This window comes from Cotesia glomerata, linkage group LG1 (assembly GCF_020080835.1).
Source record: "Cotesia glomerata isolate CgM1 linkage group LG1, MPM_Cglom_v2.3, whole genome shotgun sequence".
NCBI lineage: Eukaryota > Metazoa > Arthropoda > Insecta > Hymenoptera > Braconidae > Cotesia > Cotesia glomerata.
This window is the reverse complement of record NC_058158.1, coordinates 33880840-33907208: the sequence shown is the minus strand read 5'-3', so window position 1 is coordinate 33907208 and position 26369 is coordinate 33880840. Positions and strand designations below refer to the sequence as shown.

Here is a 26369-nt window from a genome sequence, read left to right as displayed (position 1 = left end):
TCGTTTGAATGGAATACACGGAAACGTGAGATTATACTTTCAAAGCGTTTCTTTTTCGGTAGTTATTATACACATCCATGTTCCCCATCATCAACAAACTCTCAGACTGTTTACGAAGCGTAGAGCTAACCGATCGTCTGGACGGATTATCAGGATTTTATTTGGTGGATGCCGGACCGTAGATATAGGATCCGAAAAATATGAAGAAGAGGGATGGACAAACTAACAGAAGGGCTGAGTATCTGAATCTTGCTGAGAGAAGAGAAGAAGAGACTCGCCGGCATATGCGGCCCGATAAAATCGTATAATTCTTATTATGTTGTAGATATTTCTTCTGGGCAGGGCGTCTATAGACTGAAACTATCATACGATGGAACATGGTGTGAGACGAAGATGAAGAAATAAAAAGTACAAGAGTAGATGGATAAAAAATCATGAATAAGGCATTTGCGGAGCAAGACCAAGAGCATCTCATTGGTGAACACACTGGTTTATAAGCTTAGAGAGGATAACTTCTATGCTGGATATGTGTTGTACACAAGACGGCTGAGATGTTGTGTAGAAAGAACAGAGTGATGAATCACGTAAGATCGTAATCAAACCGGCAGTTGGAATTGCAAATTGTCAAGCACCGAATGACAATGAGAGCAACCAGAACACTATTACACATAACAAAACAACACGTTTTCGTTTACAAGACTTTAAATTACCAATCATTCGATTTAATGCTTTTTCTGGGTACAGTATGCAGAAAAAAAAGTATTTGATTCACAAAAAACATTCTCTTCAAAATTAAAATCTTATTTTTAAGAAATTCACGAATTGAATCAAAGAAATCAAACTTTTGGACAAGAAGAAATTTGAATTTTTAGACGAAAAAAATAATGGGAAAAAAAAATTCTTGATTGAAGAATTTTAGACTTGAACGAAGCACTTTATCATTTTTAAACAAAATAACTGATATTTCACTCAAAAATTTCTCTTGGATGAAAATAGTCAATAACGTCGACTCAAAATATTACTGACTTGTTTCAAGAATACTAAATATCTTCGAATTTATATTATTTTCTATACCTTCAAAAATAAATCTTATTTAAGTTTCAAAATGGGTTGAAATAGAAATTTTGTTTCTTTTTAAAGTATTTTTTGGTATTTTGAATGAAGAATTTTTTTTTTTTTAACCAAGAGTATGAAATTATTAAAAAAAAAAAAAAGAAAAGTAGCTTAGTTAAAAGGAATTGAGTTTTTTAATGAAAAATTTGATTGCATTGATCGAAGTTATGGAATTAAGCTAAGAAAACTAGTTTCAAAACAAGAAATAGTTGAATCAAGACATCAAATTCTCTTGAAAGTCATTTTAATTATGATGTTCTGGAGACAGTGGACCAGGTAGTAAATTGACACCGAATTAATATTTATGGCAATGTTTCGTAGATTTTATTTATAAAGAAGCATAGTTAATATATATATTCACTGTCGCCGGAACATGATAATTAATTTTACTATTTACTGGACCGGAATAATTTAAAGCATTGAAAAAAATAATTTTATTTTCGAATTAACAAAAATTTTTTTTTTTTATGAAGTATTTTTTATTTTTTTTCAGTGTAAAAGAGTACTTTTCATCCTTTTGTGTTGTTATCTGGTCAAACATTATGCCGCATTATTGTACATTGTGCAGTATGTACTTTCTATTTTTGTTCCATTGTCCTTCCAGGATAATAATAGTTAGTTAATGATGGCTATTTATTCATTGCAAAGATTCAAAAGTAAAAACTAAAAATCGGTAGAACAAAGCCGTGGTAATCTCAACTGGGTTTTGTGGGTTGTCAAAAAGTTTTGGACAGAATTCAGCCGTTATTACCCAGATTAAATGCGAGTCGAGAGCAAAGGGTGACTTAGACGGCTGTCTGCTCGCTGCTTTACTTATTTTCTGGTAAAACTCTTAAGTTAACCGTAAGCTCACTTGATGAATCATGGGTTCGTTCAGTTGGTTGTTGTCGTCGACGAGCGCCAGCATGCCACATAAAGAAAAGGAAATCGATACCGGGTTATGCTCTTGCTCTGGCTCGTTGGTTCTTTATTTCGTCTGCTGTAAAAAATATATGCGATAATGTCGATTGTACGGTTAAATTCCTCGACAATAAACTTTTATTTCGAGCGTTTAATGAAGTGAAATGAAATGGATAGCGCTTTACCGGCTAAAATAAAATAAATTGTGCATATATACCAACATCTGGCCGGCACATGACTATCGGGATGACCAGCCTATAAAATATGTCTTTTAAAAAACTACTTTAAAAAAGAATGAGCGTAATGTTCATGTTGTAAAATTTTTATAGTAAAAATAATCAGTTTAAAACTCAGATAAAAAAAAACTGATTAATTTTTACAGTTTATAATGTAAATTTTAATAGTTAGGTGCTTCGAGCAAAAAATTTGGAAAAAATAAAATTTTAATTAATATTTTTTCAAATATTAATTTTTACAGTTTTTAATTAAAATTTTTTACAGAGTTTGTAAAAATTCTATTTTAAAACTTCAATTTTGACAGTATTTTTTTGGCGAATTTAATTATTAAAATTTACACTGCATAAATAGAAAAATTTTTGAATTAAATGAAATTTATTTGAGCCAAAAAAAAATTTATTCTAATTTATTAAATCAAATTCATTTTTTATCAATGCATAATTTATAAAATATTATTTTTTCTGTGTATAAAAAAAATACGAGAACATTTTAATATTTTTCAGTAAGCAACACTCGAAAAGATTAATTTAAAAGAAAGAATTTTTTTAATTCTTTAAATTAAAAAAGCAAGCAAAAAAATTATTAAATGAAGAAATTTTCAAAATAATCTTCTTCAATTATTAATTTTCATTCGTATAATGGATCAAAATATAATTTTAAACTATTAACTGAGCTTTTCTACTCAATATTAAAGTATTTTCCAAACTAAATAACTCAATTTTTATTAATATCAGAAACGAGTACAGATCAAGCCTGCGGGTTTTAAGCTTCAGGCAAAAAGAACCTCGAAAAGTAAAACAAAGGCAAAATGAAGAGGATCTAATTGTAATATTTCGTGCAGTCTTTGAGATCTCGCGAGCGGACGTAATTACAGCGAGTCTTGAGAGCCTGACAAAAAGATTAAGAGAAAAAGATGAAGATGATGATGATAATAATAATAACAATAAGAAGGAGTGGATGACACATTTTTCTTTGGTTTTATTCTCCAGACTGTGTGGGTGTATATAGAGAGCAAACAACTGGTAAAAAAGTAAAGTACTGTACCGCCGTCGACGTTTGAGTGAATGCGTGTGCCGGAACACGTAACAAGGGTTCGATGGTGCCGATACGAGGGTGGCGGAATAAAAAAAAAGCATAAGTGATTTCCACGTGGAATCCCACCGAACAGAAAAATAACGAGAGTTGTTTGAAGCTCCTATTCTGCGATCGGAGCCGTACCAAAAGTTTTTCATCGTTGTTCTGGATAAAAGTCTATATACTTTATATATATATATATAATCGCGACCCTTCTCTCTACTTATACATCCATATTCTCCTTCCTCCACGTTAGTGTACTTCACGTGAGCACTTTTAGCCACCAACTTTTACCAACCCCGTACCTTGTACATAAGTATATGTTATATAATACATAATAATATATGTGTATGTGTATATAATACACGTGTATATTTTCGGGCAATATTTACCTCAGCTTAGTTACATCCGTCGAGCAAGACCGGGACGTTAAATTTATATATGTACGAATATAATACGTAGGTATTATATTTATGTATTTTTAAGCCCGTCGCATATGTGCGAGGCAACTCGAGGGCGGCAAGCATCAATATAATACCTCACGGCTCGCTTCACCCGTATTATTTTAATGTTCTATGATGTACGTGGTGGAAGTTAAAAAATTTAATTACCCTAGGTGGACAATGTAAAAAATAACACATAATACATTATATTATATTATATTATACTGCTGGTTTAACTCTGTCTTTACGGGTTGTTACGTTAATTAATAAAAACGTATGCTGTGTTACGAAACTTTTTATTTAATGAGCGCAAACGCACACGCGGAGAAAACGAGTTGGAAATTTAGTAAATTTTATCGCATTTAAACATTAATGTTAATGATACAAGTTATGGTTCATTTTTAACACTTTTGTTTATAAAATGAAGAGTTAAAAATTTTTACGGCAACAATTTTATTGAATTTTGAACTATACTCCATTCTTTTATGATGATAAAAAAATTAATTTGATTTAAGAGATGAAATTTTAGGCCAAGATCAAAATTTTGAAGAGTGATTAATTTAAATCAAGCAGAAATATTTAAAAAATGAGAAATTTTATTTATTTAAGTAAATTTTATTTGATTGAATAATTTTTCTGAATGATTCAAGATAATTAAATTACTTTTTTGATTAAAAAATTTTTTTAATTTATTTAAAAAAATTTTATAAAAAAAATTGCATTCATAATTTTTTATAACTTCCACGTGTAAAATTTTTTTGTTAAAAAAAAAATCCTTAGCACTGTCAAATGTCAGTTACTTTCAGTTCCATTTATAAGCCCTATAATTTGATTTCTTATTTGATAAAACTCATTAAATAGCTGTGAAATTCAGTTGACAGACCATTTAAATCAAAAATACACTTTCATTATATATAAATGACGATGAAAAAAGTTAATAGATAATTTATTTGTTCGTTAATCATATCTAAAAGTTCCAATGACATTGATAAATTACACCCCCAATTCAGTAATTTAAAACCTTTTCCTCTAGTTTTCTCGACAATAATTTTCCTACTACCGAAAAAATACACTGTAATTGAACAGGGTAAAAAGGAAGACCGCACCCACAAAAGATGAATCGAGTTTTATTATTAGACATTGGTCGGGGAAGACCCTGAAGTTATTGGTGGTGCGAAGAGTAAGTTATGGGTTTCTCAAAAGGTTCCCTTTAGTGAGAACAACCAAAGACAAGAGGAGAGACTAGACCCCACATATCGAAGTCGAAAATCGGCTTAATGTGGGTCTGTCTATAATAAGCCAGCAGATAAAGAGAAAGAGTTGTTGCTGGTGGATGAAATGAGGTAGTAAAGAGACAGTAGTCCAGCAGACGGCGTTCCCCGTTTAGTTCGTTGCCCCTACTTCCATTCGGCTGCTTTTGATGCCGGCTGACGGCGCATTATTATTCCGTTAGCTGAGCGGAAGTTCGTTGTTGGGTAAATGCAACTATAGATTCAATATTCCCCTTTTTGCTTAGTATACACCCAATAATAATCATAATCATAATCATAATCACAATCACAATAATGGTAATAAAAAAAATAATGATGATAATATCAACCTATGTGTTCTCGATGGATATGTATGTTTGAATTGCGCTTGGCTAAATATTTTATGTAAGATTTAATACACTTGGGGTGGTATATTATTAAATTTATTATTATTTTTTTTAATAACGTTTCATTTGATGTTTTTCTTTCAGATATAAGGCTGCAGCTAAACGAGCAGCTGAGATGTCTCGACGTGAGAATGGAGTCCCAGGTGGCCCTGGTTGCCGAACTGCAGGACTTCTTCCGCAGACGAGCCGAACTCGAGCTCGATTACAGCAAATCCCTTGACAAAATGGCGAGAAGTATACAAATGCGGCACAAAGAGCAAAAGCAAAAGTAAGTTGAGGGTTTGAATTATTGTGAGATTTAAATTAGAAGATGTCTAACAATTTTTGGGATTTTTATACACAGAAAAAAAATTAATTTGGTTCAAGAAAAAAATTATTTATTTATTGCAAAAGAACGCCGATCGATAATATACATTATTATTATTATTATTATTTATTATTTATTGTTTTAAGGCCATAGAGTCGTAGCTCTTTGCGATCCTCCAAAATACATTAGAATAAATTTGAATTAACGAAAAATAATAGTGAATTACAGTCATTATTAATACAATATAATAAATACATCACTCCATCATCAATTAAAGAGACATTCCATTAGAAATTGTGATCATATCAAACATTTCCCTCACTTAACAGACATTGTTAGTGTTACATTAATAGTAACAATAATATATTTTAATTCAAGTGATTATTGAATCAAGAAAATTATTTTGAAGACTTTTATTGTTTTGGATTAAAAAAAAATTCTTGAATCAAGTTAATTTTTTTCAGTGCAACAAATAAACTAAAAAAAAAAAAAAAATTATTTTAAGAAAAATTTGGACTTGTAATTTTTTTCAATTTTGAATTTTTTTCATATTAATTTAATTATGATAAAAATAAAAAAAATTGTTAGATATTTAATAATTTAACTATCATTAAATATTTAAAATATTTAATAAAATTTTTAATTTTGCCGAATAATAAATTTATTAGGGCTTCTTTAGAGGTTTCCATCTTCTATAACTGGCGTAGCACTTATATAATAACTTGTACCCACCGATCCTTGAATAATCTGCACGTAACCTTACTGTGAATAAATTACCGGTGTTGCTTACTTTCATTTTATTTATCTGTTTAATTTTCCCCACGTTTGCTGTTTGCTTCAGAAGGGAGCAATGGCCACTGTTCTCCAGCTACGCTTGCTGGCAGCAACTTGTCAATGAGACGAAAAATCTGAGCCGCGATCATGCCGCGCTTTCCGAGGTCTACAGCACTCACCTGGTCGGAAGACTTAATCAAGTCATCGAAGATGTTCAGCGAATTTATAGACGTGTATGTCTTGTTTAATTTACTCATCTTATTTTCCATAAAGAAATTAAATTAAATTAATTTAATATCTAAATAATTTTAGGTAATATTTATTTTTATAATGTAAAATAATTACAGTGCCGAGAAATTGGGTATGAAACACACGAAGAAATCTTGAGGGTACTTCACGAGCTTCATACGACGATGAAAACATACCAAGCTTATCAAGCTGAGTCACGACAAGCAGAGACAAAATTACGCGTTGCTGAACAACAGCGTAGTAAACTTGAAGTCACAAATGTACCGCCAGAGAAACTTGCACGTAGCAAGAAGTACAAGCTCATTGAGAAGGAAGTGACTAAGGTTTGTGTATTACACATCGTAATAGTAATAGTAATAATAATAATAATAGTAGTATGATGATGATGCTGTTCACTATTTTTCTTTAGATTACATACATTCTATTCTATTATATTATATTATATGTATGTACGGGTAAATAGAGGAAGAAATAGAATCCATTAACAATGAAAACAAGAGAAATGAGAGAAATGGAAAAAGCGACAGGAGCTTTTGTTCGTGAATAATACAAGACTGACAGCGACGCGTCTCTTCACTTATGGTCACTGATTGCTCCGGCAGTCTAGAGTACGAGGGAGAGAATCCACGACAGAGCCCTGTAAATGTTCTATATAGCACATAAAAATTTTATACGAATGTGAGTGTGGATTGTAGGAATCACGATGGCCCTTGACACTGGAAAGGTCGGACGCCCTGAGCAATGTACTATCGATTGGACTAACAAAATTTTCGCTTTGGTAACCCGACTGTACGCTCAGTGTGTACAATGTACAATCAAAAAATTTTGTTGATTTAGCATTCACTGACGAATAAAACCAGAGCTTTCAAGTTCAAACAGAGTAGGTGCATTAAGAGAGTTTACAACAATTGGTAAATACTTAATGGGTTTTAAGCAAGTGGGTAGATTACGATCACGCCTGGGATTTCATTGAATTATCAATTCGCATTGGCAGTTTACTACGAGAGCGTGTGACGCAATACAATTGCAGTTATAAAGTAAACTGGGACTATAATATTGAGCGAAACTGCTCAATGCTGGTACATACAATGCTAAGCGGTTAATCTCTTTTATATATTCAAGTACCAGCTATGAGGCTTACGATTTGTGATCTCTGGCGTTCTTTCAACGAATACTCCGCCGTAGTACATTTACTATTCAGATAAAACGAGGCCAGGAGTTTTAGATTAAAAAAAGTATCCTCAAAAAAACAATAAGAAAAGCTCTTTGGCACGGACAAATATTCAGGGCAACCGCAGGATGTCCGAATTAGGTACTTGCGTCACACTAGTTTGCCAATTGTTCCGCTGCCTACTTTTTGCCACTGTGTTTCTTAGTATACATATGTCGGAGAGGCAGGAACGTTTGTTGGAGATACAGCATTTTGTGGTTCACTCATTTTTATTATTACAATTAATTAATTAATATTCACAATTACAAGATCAATTAATGAGAATGAGTAAATAAACTCGTAATAAAATAAAATAATTTATAATTATTAATTATCACTTATTATCAAGACAGTAGTACGCAAAATACGATATAAGATTAATTTAATTTAGAATGCAAACAATATTAAAAATAACTGGCAATAGACCGAGACTTAGGAAATAACGAATTCGCGGTCACCAAAACGTCCGTTCAATCTTAATTCCAAAGCAAGACTGTCTTCTCTAAAACTATTCTCAAATAGTCTGCCTGCTGCATATTTCTCTTTTCCTTATTAATTTTATGATATCCCTATCGTCCTGGGATCCCGACTACGTTGACAACCATGTGCCTACCTAGGCTTAAGCTTACCGCAATAAAACAATTTCATTAAGCCTTATTTTATTTATTTATTTATTTATCAAACAATGAACCCAACATCATGGCCAATAACAGGGTTTCATACAAGTAAAAGTGTACATCGACGGTCTAATTAGCAATTTGTCTAACTCCTTACTTTTTAGAGAGTGATCTTTTAACATTTTGATGTAGCAATAATCCAATTATAAATTATTTGAATAATTCAAACCTAAATATTATATCTCTATTAGATATTAATGATATTAAATGGTTTTTTAAAGTGATAATAAATTTTGAACTAATTGTTTTTTTCTTACAAATAGAAGATTCTCTAAAATGGAGTTAGACAATTTGCTAATTAGAACGTCGAGATAGTATGTAGTATACAATAGAAAAAACAAAAAAAAAAGAAAAAATAAACACGATTATGAAAACTAGGCACGTTGAAATCATCAATAATAAGTAGCTAACGATGATGGTCAGAGAGGAACTAGGAAAGATCGTCCAGGAACAGCTCAAATAGGTGAAGTCTAATTTCTGGAGCAATGTAAAGTAGAATGAGTGTTAGAACAAAATTCAAAGACAGTGAAATTCTCAGGCAGATTGCATTAATTTCTTCGTATTTACTCATAATGTGATCTATATTAACTTGCGACACAAAAATGTTCATTTCAATAGCCAAAAGGACGCCTCCACCCTTCGATCTAGTATTTGACATTCTATCAGCTCTATTTTACAAAATATTAAAAGTAATAGTACATTTTTTAAAATTACTAAAAACAAAAATATCCTAAAGAATATTCTCATCAATTTATCAGAAAATACTCCGCTGTACTTTATTCCCCGACATATATGTTATCAAACCAGTTCTCTCGCTTGCTGGCCCAGTCTTTATCACCGAGTATCTCTGTCATTGTCAGAATGTATACAAAATGCTACTACAAACCACGACGATCCAATGACCACGGTTTGCCAGTTGATGTACGCCAGCTTGAAGGGTTACATCTTCTGCATACACACGGCGCTCCACATGACGTACAGCTCCAAGAGGCGCCTCGTATTTTAAGCGTTTCTTCTTAACGTTTTTTACATTTACACATATATATATTTTTTTTTGAGACTCTCATCTACATAATTCTTATTTTTTACCATTACGAGGCACTAAGCAGACGTCCGGAGATTTAAGTACGAGGTCCAACGGTTTCTCGACTTCCTAAACCCGCTGAAAATAAACAACTGCGGTTTTGTAGGGAGTTTATTCCAGAGTAACTGTCAAGACATGTGGTCCTACACCAAAATGATGATGATGATGATGATGATGATGACGGGGAGGAGGAGAGCTAAATGATTAACTTAGGCGTGAAACTCCCTCGCGATAAAACAACCACATATAAGAGGTTTTATGGGAAGAAAACAAGCATACAAAAAAGAGAGTTACTTAAAGTTATACTTTAACACTATTACTTATCCATTCGCGCATGAGTTATCCTATACCCGATGGCGATGGGTTTTGAGGCATGAAAGAATTTATTGGTCGGTATTTTTCTCACTTGCGTGTTGACAGCTTTATAAAAGCCCTGAGCCCGAGCTCGAGAAAAAGCTAATAAATAAATAAGTAACACATGAAGAGATTGCGCAAACTCTCAGTAAAATTAACCGAGTCAATTAGTATGTACAGTAATATCGCACGCTATCTAGCATAGGGACGGGCAATTCATTAGAGTAACAGCTGGCCAGGCCAGGCTGTGTTGATCATGATTCTGATTAAAATCTCTCTCTCAATGTATACTAATGGTTATATCTTATTTCAGAGAAAGAACAAATACACGGAGGCCAAGCTGAAAGCACTCAAGGCTAGAAATGAGTACATTCTTTGTCTAGAGGCGTCCAATACAACGATTCATAAATATTTCGTTGACGACCTGTCGGATCTCATTGATGTAAGTACACGGGTTAACTTATTTAACTAACATGTGTGTGGATATAAACGTAAAGTATGTATTTAAATTGATGAGTTCATTGCTTCTATTTCCTCTTACGTTTACATGTAAATAAATTTTTCGCTGACGTTGATTGCGCTGACTCGATTTATTTGTTTTTATTTTTTTTTTTTTTTTATTTTATTTGTCCGTATATAGATTGTATTTATATTTGTATTTTTATTTGCAGTGTATGGACTTTGGGTTTCACAATTGCATCGCACGGGCATTGTTGATGCACTGCAGCGCGGAAGAGGGAAGACAGCGGTCGCTGCAAACAAGCGCCGAGCAGCTGACAAATACTATTAACGCTCTGGATTCTCGTGCAGACAAACAGCGTTTTCTTGAGTCACATCACGCGGCGTTTATGATCCCCAAGAAGTTTGAATTCCAGTGCCAACGAGGTGATGAAACTCCCGAACCAGAGTTACAGAAGATACTACACTCTGAAATGGAACAGCGACTGGGACAATTGCAGCAACGCGTTACCTCTCTCAGAACCGAGTCTGAGGAGGTGTGGAAGACCTTAGAGACCGCTGAGGCTAGTCTTTTAGAAATGCTTACTGCCAAGGACTACGATTGCTCGCGATACTTTGGTGAAAACTGCATGCCAACCTCCAGGCCACCTGAGACTGTTCAGATCAAATTACGCGCTGACAGGCAGGAAACCGAAGAATTTTATCTTACGGTATTTTTTATTTTATTTTACATTATTAAATTATTTTTACACTCTATATTATGTTGTTGCTTTTATTTTATTTATAATCTATATTAATAAGAGAAAAAGACAAATTTTGTGTCCAGGATAGTCATATGGTAAAATCGGTTTTTTTTTAGTGAAATTTAGTGTCATTGCAAAGGTCTTGATTTTAATTTGTGCCTTTTCAAGGTTTCATATCATTCTCACCAATAGTCAATTTATGATGATAAGTATTTAGGCTGCATTCGAAAATTCTGTCTCTAGATACATAATTAAGAAATGACCTTGTATCTTATGAACTATTGACATTTTTAAAGATATAAGCTCATCCCGACATTACACTCATCGAGACCTTTCATTTGAGTACCCACATCAATTTTTCATATATTTATACATATTATATATGTTTATATATGAAAAATATATGAAAATGCATGTGGGCACTCAAATGAAAGCTCTTGATGAGTGTAACATCAGGATGAGCTTATATCTTTAAAAACGTCAATATTTCATATATTTATATATATACTATATATGTATATATGGAAAATATATGAAAATGCATGTGGGTACTCAAATGAAAGCTCTTGATGAGTGTAACATCGGGATGAGCTTATATCTTTAAAAACGTCAATAGTTAAAAAAGTACAGTGCAATTTAACAAAAGTCATTATTTAATAAAGCAAAATTTTTTTATTTATAGTTCACTAGTCACAGCAGTCACATAGTGACTACAAGGTTGCTAGTTAGAACAAACGAGTGTAAAATAGAATCGAGTGTTTTAAATCTGTCTACTGATATTTTTATTTTATTTTTCCCCTGTAGAAATTTCGAGAATACCTGCTTGGAACATCGCGAATAGCCAGACTCGACGCTAAGCAAGAGTACATAAGGCAAAGTCTTCAAGACGGCTCCAATGGAAGCCCGAATCCTTCCATCACCACGTCTAAGCAGAAACAAGCGCGTAGAAAGAGAATTGGTAGACTGCAGATGAACGGACAGCCAAAGTTATTCGGTGGTTCTTTGGAGGAGTATCTCGAGAGCACGAATTTAGAGATACCTTTAATAATGAAGAGCTGTATAAGGGTTATAAATCTGTACGGTCTTCATCATCAGGGCATATTTCGAGTGTCTGGCTCTCAAGTTGAGATAAATAACTTCAGAGAGTGGTTCGAACGGGGTGAAGATCCACTTGCTGACGTGACAGATGCCTCAGATATTAACAGTGTTGCCGGGGTGCTAAAGTTGTACTTGAGGGAATTGCGTGAACCACTCTTCCCTATTATTTATTTCGAGCATCTAATGGAATTGGCGCAACTCGAATCTAAGCATGAGTTTGTCTTAAAAATGAAACAGTTGATATCGAGTCTGCCGAGGCCGGTTGTTATAGTAATGCGATACCTGTTTGCCTTTCTTAATCACCTCTCGGAATTTTCAGACGAAAACATGATGGACCCATACAATCTTGCCATTTGTTTCGGGCCGACTTTGGTGCCAGTGCCCGAAGACAAAGATCAAGTACAGTATCAGAATCAAGTTAATGAACTGATTAAAAATATAATAACACTCTGCGAAGAAATATTCCCTGATGATATCGGCGGGATTCAGTATGAAAAATACATCAGCCGAGAGCCCGACGATGTGTAAGTAATTCACTGGCAGAGTACAGCTTTTATATTTGACATTTGACATAAGTTATGAAGTATATAAAAATATTTGACACTTGAAAGACAGTTTGGTTACTATACTCATACTGTGTGATGTATAAATTGAATTTATTTTATTTTATAGCGACGTTGGTGACTCTCCAACAGATCAGGTTCAAGAAGATATGGACTCTGAAGTGTATCCATCAGAAGATGGTGAGTAGCCTCGTTGTTTTGTCCATTTATTCATACGTTTTTTAACTCTGTCAATATGTTCTGTATGAAACATAATATTTAATGGTGCAAATATGTTTTTTGTCGTTTGTCAGAGTCTGAAAACTTAGAAGCAACAGCACAATTCGATTTTAACGCCCGATCTGAACGTGAATTAAGCTTCAAGAAAGGCGATACTCTGACACTTTATATGCAAGTAAGCTATGACTGGTGGCGTGGCTCCGTGGGCGGAAGAGAGGGTTTAATTCCTGACAAATATATCATGCTCAAAATAAAGTAAGTACTTTACTTGACTTTTAATTCAACATACTGTTTATTATTTTTTATTGTTGTTCTCTCATTTGATATTCATTATTTAGATTTAGATTTATTTATTTATGCCAGGGTCCGCTGGCCAAAATGACAAATATAAAAAATACATAGAAAATACATGATAAAAAATAAAGAAAATATAAGTATACAATATCATGAGTAACTTACTCTAAAAAATTTTTAACCATACTATTCGTATAAGTTAAATTAGATTAAGAATAATTATATACACTTATAGAAGGATTTGTCTGTATTTAATAAGCTTTATTAATTGTTAATAAATGATTTTTTAACATCATAGGATTTAATAAATATTTATTAACAAATGTTAATAATGAACTTTGTTAATAAATGTACTTTACTCCCAAATAAATATTTATTGAATGTTAAAAAATATTTATTAAATTAAATAATTGTCTTCAAATAAATTAAATTTTTAATAATCAATAAATCGTTTTATCAGTGTACACGGAAAGAACAAGATGACACTGGATATCATCCCAGATTATACTGATTGAAAAAAAATTTCAGATAGTAGCTAGTATAATCCAGATTATAATGAGTATAATCCAGATATCACGCAGTATAATCTGAATTTTTCTAGCTTCTATCTGAAATTTTTTGTCACTACACTGAGAAAAAAAAATACTTTTGCTCAATTAACAATTTCTTGGCTCAAGAAACTCGCTGACGATAAAATATTCTATTGTTATTAATTATTAATTTCTGAAGAGAAGAATATCAATATTTATCTTTGGATAATAAATAAACAAAAGAATAGCTTTATTTAAATTAAGTAAAAATTATTTCAATCAATTTAACAATTTCTTGAGCTAAGTATATATATACTTGAAAATTTTCAAGAACATAAATTCTTGTATCAAGAAAATTTTCTTAATAAAAGTATTTTTTTTTCTCAGTGTACAGATATCACTGGGTATAATCTGGGATGATATCCAGTGTCATCTTGTTCTTTCCGTGTAGATAATCGAATAAAAATTCATTTATAAAATTTTTCTAATAATAACAAAAATAAAATTCACACTCTTACTTTTAAACAATTTAAGAGTATTAATTTAAACTTCAAGCATAAAAAATTTAGAAAAATTATAATACATGGATTAACTTAACGGGTGATGTAATATCGTTTCAGGGACGAAGAGCGAGACAAAGAGCTATTGAAATCATCAAGCGAAGAATCGATGCGACGTAGAGCTTCGAGTTCCGCAGACAGCGCGCCATCGAGTAACAATTCGCCATTGATGGCACCAACGAATAATCCGAACGCGTGGCCGAACGTCAACACGTCGGATATTATAACAACGTCGTCTTCCGGTACTGGATCTCTGCTGCATCACTCAGACGTAATCAATACCAACAGCTCTAGCTCTGTGATTAGCACCTCCAGCAACAACGCTATACCAGCTACGGCGATGGCGAATGCAGTTAATGCTTGCATCTCGTCCTCTCAAGCGATCATCAGTCGAGAGGTATTGGAAACCACCGTTTAGCACACATCAATATTTATTACTATTTATTAATTTTATTTGTTGGTTGTTTTATTTTATTTTTTAATTTCTTAATATTTATGTATATCAATTAAATTAATATTTTGTTGGATGACGTTTCATGAGCCTCGCCGACCGCAAGGTGCATGTTACTCGTTTCCCGCAAGCTGTAAATTAAATCAAGACGTTATAGTTGATGTTACTAAACTAGATTAACTAAAAAAAAAAAAAAAATAAAAATAAAATAAAATACTAAAAAATGATAAATAAATAAAATAAGCCGCGAATTTGTGGCTTATCGTGCCAAGAATGCATTAATGCGACTGCACAATTATGCACTGCTTATATTTTATTATTACACGCGTGGTTTACAATGCCATTACATATAATAGCTTCTTATATTATACAGTGGTATATATATTTAAATATATACGTACTTATCTATGTCTATATTGTCTATATAAATAAGAGCGGATCAGTAACTCACGTAAAAGTGAGACCGACCGCTTCTTCCTACGCCCACTTGATAAGACTGAATTTTAAATTCAATAATAATAATAATACACACTTTACGACAATTTACAATTACCACTGCTACTTTAACAGAACAATTACCATTACTTTTAATAATAAACACCACGAATGGAGTGATTAAACCCTAGATCTAGTTTCTAGTTTATTTATTTATTCTCAAGATTCGCACAATAAATTTTAGCTTATAACACATTTTGTATGATAAATTTGTAAATAAATTACTTAGAAATACAGCAAGAAAAATATATATTAAATAATAAAATAACTAATATAATTAATTAAAGAAAAATAAGATCTGCTGGATTATGTGCTCTGCATGTTTTATAATTATTCTCTACAACTTAATTCTCTGCGCCTTAATATTGATCATGAAATGATAAATCATGATTTATTATTATAAAAAAAGCTACCACTCATGGACAACCCTTTACTTTTTTTTATTGGTTGGGTTTTTTTGTTTAAAACTATATTTTTCCAGATTTATGTTTAGTCAGCGTGTTAAATCGACTAGCACCTGGCACCTGAGACACCTCTATCACGAGGGTCCCGTTGTTTTAAACTGGACGGAATAACTACTCAACGCAATACTAAAAACTGTTCGACAAAACTGCTACCTCAGTGTTTCTTATTTTGTGTCTTACTGTGTGCGTGTGACCCTAATTTTGTTTTGTTAATTAATTTTTATTTTATATTTTATTAATATCAATTAATTACTATACTATTATACTACTATAACTACTACCACTACAACTACAACTACTATTATTTATATATTTAATAATTGTTAATATCGTTTTGCGTTACTATTTGAATACGTTAACACTTGGATTTAATTGTTAATCACGGAGGGGAGAGTGGCGCATTGACTGTTCAGTTGGTTTGTGAATCCTAGAGTCCTGTAGAACAAATTCAGTCTGTAGATGATGATGATGATGATGATGATCTCACCAAAAGGGATAGAAATCTTGTGACCAAAGGACACATCTTAGACAATGGATTGTCAGTGACTCAAAGTCTAGGTGAGTAAAGTCACGTCATTATGCAGACCACTCCCCCCTTTCCAGACCCCAATACCCCCTTTATAAATTTTCTTCGCATTTCATGCTAATCCTTATTACATATAATGAACCTTTGTCAAATAATTATTCAATCATCGACCACACCCGCAACCCTCAGAGATAAATCCACATAGGTATTTACATATATTTACCTTTCATATATTATTATTATTACAATAACATATGCATCAATTAGAAGCGGCTCAGTTTTGCGAACAGTTTTTTGCGATTAAATACTATTATTATAGTAACAAGCATGTTTTACTATTTTATTAACTTAAATAAAAAGTATTTACAATAAATGTTAGCATGATCTTAGAATTTTATACTTTTCTTCTTCTTATGGTTTCTCAAAGCTTCCAGCTATTCCTAAATTTATATTCTTCTTTGATACTGAAAGTACTATTTATTTTTTAAAAAAATTTTAATCTATATTATTAAGAGAATAACCAAAATTTTGTGGCCAGTGTATTTATATGATAAAATCGTTTTTTTTTAGTTAAATTTAGTGTCATTGCAAAGGTCATAGCTTGAATTGGTGCCTTTTAAAGGTTTCATATCATTCTCACCAATAGTCAATTTATAATGATAAGTATTTAGGCTGCATTCGAAAATGTTTTATCTCTAGATACATAATTAAAAAATGACCTTGTATCTTGTGAAATATTGACATTTTTAAAGATATAAGCTCATCCTGATGTTGCATTCATCAGACCTTTCATTTAAGTACCCACATCAATTTTTCATATATTTATATAAATAAATATATGAAAAATATATCAAAATGCATGTGAGTACTCAAATGAAAGCTCTTGATGAGTGTAACATCGGGATGAGTTTATATCTTAAAAAATATCGATAATTAAAAAATGACCTTATGTCTTGTCTACTACTGACATCTTTAAAGATATAAGCTCATCCCGATGTTACACTCATTAAGACCTTTCATTTGATTACCCACATCAATTTTTCATATATTTTATATATTTATATATATGAATATATGAAAAATATATAAAAATGCATGTGGGTACTCAAAGGAAAGGTCTCGATGAGTGTAACATCGGGATAAACTTATATCTTAAAAAATATCGATAATTAAGAAATGACCTTATATCTTGTCACTTATTGACATCTTTAAAGATATAAGCTCATCCCGATGTTACACTCATTAAGACCTTTCATTTGATTACCCACATCAATTTTTCATATATTTTATATATTTATATATATGAATATATGAAAAATATATAAAAATGCATGTGGGTACTCAAATGAAAGCTCTTGATGAGTGTAACATCAGGATGAGCTTATATATTTAAAAACGTCAATAGTTAAGAAAGTACAATGTAATTTAACAAAAGCCTTTATTTAATAAAGCAAAATTTTATTTATTTACAGTTCACAAGTCCACATAGTGACTGCAAGGTTGCTAGTAATAAAATAATTAAATATTAATAAAAAATTTGACTTTCAGTATCATCTTCTTGCTTTTAATTAAATTTATTATTAATTTTATTGTTATTATTATGATTATTATTATTATTATTTTTTATTATTATTTTACTTTAAATATTTTATTTAATAAAGTAACTTTTAAGTAAATCTAAATAAAAGCGACAGTGACTCATACAGTTTTAATTTGGGATTCTAGGAACAGCCGTCAGTGAACCCGAGCAAAATGACATCGAGTCCAGGAAACGAGAAAATACACCCAACGGATCAGTATCATCAGTCGAGCACACCGAACGACGAGAGTGAGAGCGTAAATGATTTCTTGGACTCACTTTCAACGATGAGCGAGCAGGCTAATCTAGACGACGTAGACGATAATAATCAAGAGTACCAAGTGTCATCAATGAATGCGGGTGGACTAAGAGGGTCTGGTCGGAAGCAGTGGAAATCCCAGACCCTGACAGAGACCATAAATAGCAATCAACAGCCGTCTCTACACTTGAACGACAGCGACAACAACGACGAAGATAACAACAAAGAAGCTACGACATTTTCAGCGAATAGAGAGTTGTGGCAAAAACGAGCAAACTCACAGACACAATTGACCCCACCAGTTCCTCCCACGACGCCGAAGAACTTCCGCGCTTCTCAGGAATTCCGGGAGATGCGTCAAAAGCACACCCCCGACCTGGTGATGGATCTTCCTCTGGCCGCTCAAGACGCCAGCAAAAAATCAGCTTCCTCCAGCAGCTTAAACAGTTCCGACGATGAAAATTCTCTGGCTCCGCCGACTCGCAACGGCTCGGAAAAATCTCCAAGCAATGGACCCGAGTCTCCGGACATGAGCACCGCCGCCGAGCGGTTCGCCAAGCAGAATCAATGCACGCTCAAGAAGAATACCAAGTCGGGGAATACCAACACCTCGAACAATTTAACGGACACCGGCAGAATAAAAAGTCTGGTGGGCACTGACGGGGAGATCAACGACCACGTTGGGAATTTAAAGGACAATATTGTCAGATCAGCTAGCAATAACGAAATTTCTTCAGACAATGTTCCGTTACGTTCCCCGCTGCCTCCCCGGTCGACCCCGCTGATCGCCGCTAAATTCGCGGATATGCGGCTTACTGGCGGGAGCCAACAGGTGTCTTCCTTCAAGCCTCAGGTTAAGGTCAAGCCGACCATTCTCCGCAAGCCGACCGTTCCCTTCCCTCATCCTCACATGAGTCCTGAGCTCGCGAGAAAAATTGAGAAACAAGTTCAGGGTACTGATTAGAATTTTTAAGATATTATTACGTACTTTTTATTACATTTTATTAATATAAAGGCTTCCACATTTTTTACCGCATTGATGACGAATGATTACAATAATATGAATGATCATTTATATTTAGTATTAGATTAAACAGAGTGCTTGTTGGATGAATTTTTTATGACATTAAAATTAAGATATTTTCATAAGTTTTTAAATTTTAATGATAAGATATATCGAACACCATTTTATAACGCAAAAAAAATTTTTTTCCACGGTTTCTTTTCATCTGACCAATCCGCCCAAATAATCTCGCGATAAATGGTAGAATATATATTATTGTGTATTTAATGTATGTTATGATTTAATTGTTATTTTCTTCGTTTGCCAACTATTTGTTTTTTTAATTAAATCACTAGTGTTAAAATACCCAGTTGTATTATTTTTTTACCAAATGAATATACAGCACGATATTTTCTAGTCGTATTTCACTGTATTGACTCTAAAAGTAAAAAGTCAAAAAAAAACTACATCGAAGTTAAATTCCGCTATTATTTTAGGCCCATTAAACTAAAAATAAAAATTATGTAAGCTTGTATATTATATTTTATTGAAATATTTAAAGTCATTAAAAATACCACGGTGTTAAAACTTTAATGTGCGTACTCACGTTGAAGTTGTAATTTCATGCGCGTTTTTATTTTTTACGGCTTTTATTTTTTTTTATTTTTATTTCAAATATTATATAATCTTAAATACGTATATATGTGTTATTAAATAATAAATGGTGCCCAATAGCAGAGACTAGAATCTCAATATATATTATTAATTATTAATATAAATATGTATCTTATTATTGTATACGACCAGCCAATGTTCGATATATATATATTCCTTATAAATTATCACGATTATTATTATTGTTACTATTAATATTATTATTATAATTTTTATTATTTTAATATTACTATGCTACTATAATAATAAATAATAAAAAGTGAATGTAGCAATTGTAATTGAGACAAATCTCATCGAGACTGGGTGATAGCCGATTGGCAAAAACCGTACTAGTTTGTAGCCACTCTTCCCTTTTTTAATGAAACAAACAGAAATTATTATTATTATTAAAATATTTAAGAAATAGACCAGAAAAATTTTTCCAAATAGTTTTAAATAATAAAAATAATTTTGTCACTTATACAACTTGATACTTTACAACGATTAGTAAAAAAATCGAATACAACATATTTATAAAAATATATATTTAAGTAAATCATTTATAATTGATAAATCATATATTCATATATAACTTAAAAATGTATACACTTGAATATAATAAGAAAAAACATATATTCTTTGAGAAATGTTTCTTCGAGACATTTTAGCAGCTCGTTTTATAAAACAAGAGTTGGAAGATCACAAATGGTCCATTAAGTAGTTTATTAATAAAGCACTAACGCATCGGTGCGGTATTAATTATTATTATTAATAATAATCTATTGATATTCTCATTATTACTTATTAGTAATTATAATTACTGTATTAATTAATTGGCTATCAAATAGATAAAGTTTGTATCCCACCGCAATAATAATATAATGCGTAATAATATTAATTAACGATAATAAACCAAAGCGTTACAATAAAAAATAAACCCCTGCCGCTTATTTTCCCCATTAAAAAAATAAATAAATAATTGTACGATATATTGTTGGTCTTATAAAATATCAGTTTGTTTTTAAATTATTTTATTTAATATTAATTAATAATTCATTAAAGATTATTAATTATTAATTGTATGTGTAAAAAATTAAAAGAAGAAATCATTTTATACTTTTGCTTTGTAATGAGACGAATTAATACTTGTTTATAATTATAATTAATAATTAATGATTAGTTGTATGAAGATTGGTGTGAATATGATTTTAATTAATTAGTAATTTATATTAAATATTATATTATATTAAATGACGTAATTGATAATTGGAACAAATATAAGAAGAAACGAATTATATGCGAATATTAAACGGCTTTTAATGCTAATGTTATAATTAAAAGCCAGTAATAATAAAAATTATATTAAATATAACTAATAAAGAACAGACTGTAATAAAAAAAAAAAATAAATAAATAAATAAACATGCAATTGTCTATTTGAATTTTCCCTCTTATCTTATACATCGGCCATATCAGCTGTTAACCAAAAAAAAAGTTCTCGTTATTTATCTGAGCTTCGTTTAATAGTACGTCAGTTGTGACAAGCTAAATTCAAGTTAACAAACCCGTCAATGATTAATAATTATCGTAATAATAATAATATTTAATATATTATTATTATTAATAAATAATATCGCAGCATAATGCCTAAATTTAGAATCAGAGGTGTGGTTATAAAATCAATAGCAAGTGTTCTCATTTATTTCAACTTTAACCTGAAAAATTAAATATCAATATTTAAAAATTATGTGATTAAAATACATTTTAAGTAAGTTTTGTAAATTTATTATCATTGATTTTTTTATTTAATTTAATTTATTTATTTAAAGGTATGAATTTACAACAAATTGACGTATTTATTAGCAGAATGTCGTAGAAATGGAGGTAAAAGATATTTTAATAAACATATTTGGTCAAGATAGTATTAATGAGTTTGACATACCAACGAGCACTAAATCCGACGACAATTCTAGGTAATTAATTTTATTTATTTTTTTTTATTTATTATGAAAATTAATTTATCAAATATTATATAATTTTTTTAACAAATAAATGATGGCATAAAGAAATTTTTAAAAATTAAACTCAAAAAAAAATTAAAAAATGGTCAATTGACTGCTAACTTTAATGTCATAATTAATTTAGTAGATATTTGATAATTTTTTTAACAAATAAATTATAGCAAAAAAAAAAGTAGAAAAAAAAATTGGCATGTAGAAAATTAAAAAAAATAAAAAATGCAATTTTTTAAACTAATTTTTTTAATCAAATTTATTTGTTAAAAAAAATTAAAAAATGATTAAGTGACTGCTAACTTTAATGTCATTTATTTATTCCATTAATTCAGTCTCCAAATTTAAAGTTAGAGTCCATTATATTTTTTTTTTGACATTTAAAATAATTATTTACTAAAATTTTAAACTTGGAGACAAAAAAACTAAAATAACCATAAAAATATTTTGACAGAATTCAGCAGAGCCTCAGCTTTGCCGGAGAGTACATACAAAAATTTCTGGTGGAGGCGAACCAGAACGAGGTAATAGAAGACACTCGACCTGGGAGGATAGGTCCAAAGCTAGTACGTTTTGACGTATCAACGCACCACGGTCTCATAATAGTGTCTCCCGACCGGCTGAGTGTAAATTCTCAGAGTAACTTCAGCACCCTGAGAGCAAACACCGGTTTTTTCGAAGGAAAATGGATGTACGAACTACAACTAGGCTCGAAGGGAGTGATGCAGGTAGGCTGGGGCACGGCGCAGTGCAAGTTCAGCCAAGAAAGCGGAGTAGGTGACACCGTGAACTCGTATTCCTATGACGGGAACCGCGTGAGGAAATGGAACGTCTCAACCTACAACTACGGTGAGCCGTGGTTGTCTGGTGATATAATTGGCTGTGCATTGGACATGGACGAAGGTACAATAGACTTTTATCGCAATGGCAGACACCTGGGACGTGCATTTGAAAATATTGCGATGGGTACGGGTATAGCATACTTTCCTACTGTAAGCCTAGCATTCACTGAAAATTTAACCGCTAATTTCGGATCGACTCCACTGAGGTACCCCGTGGACGGGTACCAGTGTCTCCAATTAACTCCGCATGACCAAGTAATAAAAGCGAGCATGCTTATTAAGTGGCTGGGGAATTTATTGACAATGATTGAAGAGGACACGGATAATAACAGCTGTCCCGGATTCGCTGAAAAAACAATGAGCAAACGAACGTACCTGATGTGCATCGCTAGATTGCTTATGCATGATCTAGGTCCTCTGCTTACAATACCCTACATAATAGAGGCTGTCTTCCTGCCATTCTTTCATCAACAACTAACTCCCAATAATCACTCAACTAAAATTAGTCAAAATAATGTTATCAATAACTCAAAAGTCAATATATTATTAGATATACTCTGGACATTTTTAGAAGAACATGAGATAAAACTGTGCCTCGAGAACAGTGTTATTTATTTGCTCTCAATATTTCGTCACGTGTCAATGCTTCTAGAGTACCCTGATCAGTGTAAAAGCTTGCTGATACTTACAAGCATGTGTCGGCACTCTAAAACCCGTCAATACTTACTGCAAAACATCTTGTTTGACAGAGTAAGGTTCGCCAACTTTGTTCACGTAAAGCCGCTAGACGAAGGCGGCCTGGTCGAAATAATCCCCAAGACCTGGTGGGAAACGAATCCCGTTGACACCTCGGTTGAAGTTAATCGCGACAGCTACATGCACTCCTGCGAGACCATAAAAGCGGCTATTGCTGAAATAGAAGCACTCCAGGTCGAGTTGCTGATAACTTTCTTAGACAACACCGACGGGACACCCAAGATACCCTCCTCCCGTACGATATTTCTCAAGAAATTCCGGAGATTTGTTCAGGATAATTTAATATCAAGCCGTACGCCTTTGCAAATAACTGTCTGTTGTTTCCACCGATTGCTGGTGGCCTTTCGGATTCTCTGGGACTCAGAAGTTGGTACCAGCCCGATTTACATACCTTGTAAGCTGTTCTACGACGGGTCGATTAATTACACGGGAATTGACAGGCTCGGTGGAGTGCTATCCTACCTCAATAAAACGTACAAGAATGAACTTATTCATCATCTTGGGCCAGACCATGAAGTTATCATGGCGATGGAACAAGCTGCTCAGGAATCGACTGCTACCAGTACGTTTATGGCCGGTCCAGGTCATATTAATGAGCTGCCAGTGGTGATTCCTACCTCGACGAGAATGGTCAATGTTGGCAATCCAGGAACGCCGTTGACGCCGCTGATTTTAGGGTACCCTACGAGTGGGTTTACTCGAGAAGCGAGAACCACTCCGATGAAAGTTGGCTCAGCAGACTCAGTAGTGTCTCTCCTTGAATTATTAGAAGGTATAATTTTGTTCTACCACGCCGCTGCAAAGAAACAGGTCGCTAAAGTTGCTAACTTGAGAGACAGTATGACAGAATATATTACAGCGATGTCGGAGATGAAAGGTAGGATTGACAGTACTAAGAAACTAAAGGATCCGAATTCACAGTCAATACACAAAGAATTAATACGTACTGTTAATGTTTTTAGTACAAAGTTATTTGAACAAGCTAGACACATGGCTTGGGTACGCGCCGCAGTTTACTCTGAAGAAAAGCAAGCTCAGTTGGCTTGGTTGCTCAAAGTTGTTATGCTGACGTTAGGTAAAGCTAATGAAGAGGGCAATATGTTTAGGTTTGTGCCTGATTTTTATTTGGAAGCTCTGGCAGACTTGAGCGTTGGTTTGAAGAATCATTTGCATCCTACGGTACCGATTGAAAAAATACCTGGGTATCAAGATGTCCTGAAAGATATTGCCCAGTTTCTTTGTGATCATTTCTTGGACCCGCGAATTGTTCACGCGATTGCTAAAGATACTTTGATTTTAACGCTAGCTGGGTTCACGTCCAACTCACTGACTCTTCAAGCCTTGGAACAAATTCCCCGGGAGTCGAGAGTTAAATTTGTGAGTAATATTTTGCGACCTTATGAAAATCGAGCTTGGGCTCAGTCAAATTGGGTGCTCGTGAGATTCTGGCAAGGAAATGGGTTTGCATTTAGGTACGAAAAGAGTCCGCATTTATCGAAAAAAGTCGGCCCTAAAATGCTGCAACAGGAGTCGATTTCACAGCCAATAAAACCGTGTCCGTCGCTGGTTTATCAAACGCATGTCAAAGAAATACTTTTAGAAAATTCAAAGACAACGACGCAATTTTTGAACTCGCTGCTCAATCAAATGAACTGGGCGTTCTCGGAGTTTATCGGGATGGTCCAAGAAATTCACAACGTATCTTCTAGGCCTGAGCGAGTGTTCATAGAATCAAGGCAGCTTAAAATATGCGCAACGTGCTTTGATTTGACGATATCGCTGTTGAGAGTTGTCGAGATGATTGCAACTGTGGCGCCGAGTATCTTTAACAATCCTCAGCAGTCATCTGGAGACAATTTGCTGGCGCGACTCTGTCAATTGCTCTGTCAGATTCTAAACAGAATAAGCTCTCAGACAAGCTGTTTCCAGCACGTCGTGCTCTTGAACATTCCGGATTTGGACACTGTTGATCACTTTCCAATTCTGGTCGCTGTGGTGGGCATTCTTTTGGCTTTGCTTCAAGATGACATGGCCAGCGGCCAATCAAGCAAAACTAGCGAGCAAGTTCCGCGAATTACACGGACTCTCTTGACAGAGCCGAGCTTTCAAATGAACTCTCTGTACTTTGTCGTCGGAGAAGGAGCTACGAAAAATAGTAAGCTAAAAAATGTTAAAGTATTTACTCTGGAAAATTACAAGAATGACGTGAGCGAGCGGGAGATAAAACGTCTGAGAGATATGATTAAGTACTTGGATAAAAAGCGTACTCTTCTACCCGACAATCGCATAATCAGCGACGACGACGATACTTGTACTATATGCTACGCTTATCCTATAGGTGCAATTTTCAAGCCTTGCAACCACAAATCATGTCGCGCATGCATCGACCGGTATTTGTTGAACAGCCGTGAATGCTTCTTCTGTAAAACAGTTATTATGCAAGTGTATGATATTGATGATGCACTTTTGCACGATCTAACCGCCTCTAGTCTTAATCCCTCTAGTTCCTCAAGTATATCGTGATATTTAATATTGTAAAAAAAATCGTTTTAAAGATAATGAGATTATTGATTTATTAATATATATAAAATTTATTTATGCTAATATTTTACATTTATTTATTTATAAATAACTCATTCACTTTTTATCACAATCTCCTTGTTCCTCACTCTTCAGTCTAGATATGGAAAATTTATTTATGATTATGAAGAAAAAAAATTATTCGAGAAAAATCTCGATGTTACGATCAAATTTTAATTATTTTATTTTATTTTTTTTTTTTT

At 32.8% G+C, this 26369-nt stretch overlaps 2 protein-coding genes across 4 annotated transcripts in view; both read left to right on the top strand.

The window, feature by feature from the left end:
- LOC123274973 (SLIT-ROBO Rho GTPase-activating protein 1-like) overlaps nt 1-20371 on the top strand; it is a 36805-nt gene extending 16434 nt beyond the window's left edge. For all 3 annotated transcript variants that reach the window (XM_044742806.1, XM_044742807.1, XM_044742808.1), the window contains exons 2-11: nt 5509-5692; nt 6573-6738; nt 6853-7077; nt 10393-10521; nt 10751-11248; nt 12086-12903; nt 13052-13122; nt 13236-13416; nt 14606-14942; nt 18207-20371. In XM_044742806.1, coding sequence (XP_044598741.1) covers nt 5509-5692; nt 6573-6738; nt 6853-7077; nt 10393-10521; nt 10751-11248; nt 12086-12903; nt 13052-13122; nt 13236-13416; nt 14606-14942; nt 18207-19283 — 3686 coding nt within the window. In that variant the 3' untranslated portion in view covers nt 19284-20371. The remainder of the gene's footprint in view (nt 1-5508; nt 5693-6572; nt 6739-6852; nt 7078-10392; nt 10522-10750; nt 11249-12085; nt 12904-13051; nt 13123-13235; nt 13417-14605; nt 14943-18206) is intronic.
- Nucleotides 20372-21462: 1091 nt separating this feature from the next.
- LOC123274972 (E3 ubiquitin-protein ligase RNF123-like) lies at nt 21463-26185 on the top strand. The gene is made up of 3 exons (XM_044742805.1): nt 21463-21744; nt 21806-21949; nt 22443-26185. The coding sequence occupies exons 2-3, from the start codon at nt 21855-21857 to the stop codon at nt 26107-26109; spliced, it is 3762 nt and encodes a 1253-aa protein (XP_044598740.1). The 5' UTR covers nt 21463-21744; nt 21806-21854; the 3' UTR covers nt 26110-26185.
- Nucleotides 26186-26369: the final 184 nt, after the last annotated feature.

Excerpts from the sequence above, each read along its gene's own strand:
- LOC123274972 (XM_044742805.1), top strand. The coding sequence starts at position 21,855 with ATGGAGGTAAAAGATATTTTAATAAACATATTTGGTCAAGATAGTATT. Across the intron at positions 21,950-22,442 it reads AAATCCGACGACAATTCTAG|AATTCAGCAGAGCCTCAGCT; the intron begins GTAATTAATTTT and ends ATATTTTGACAG.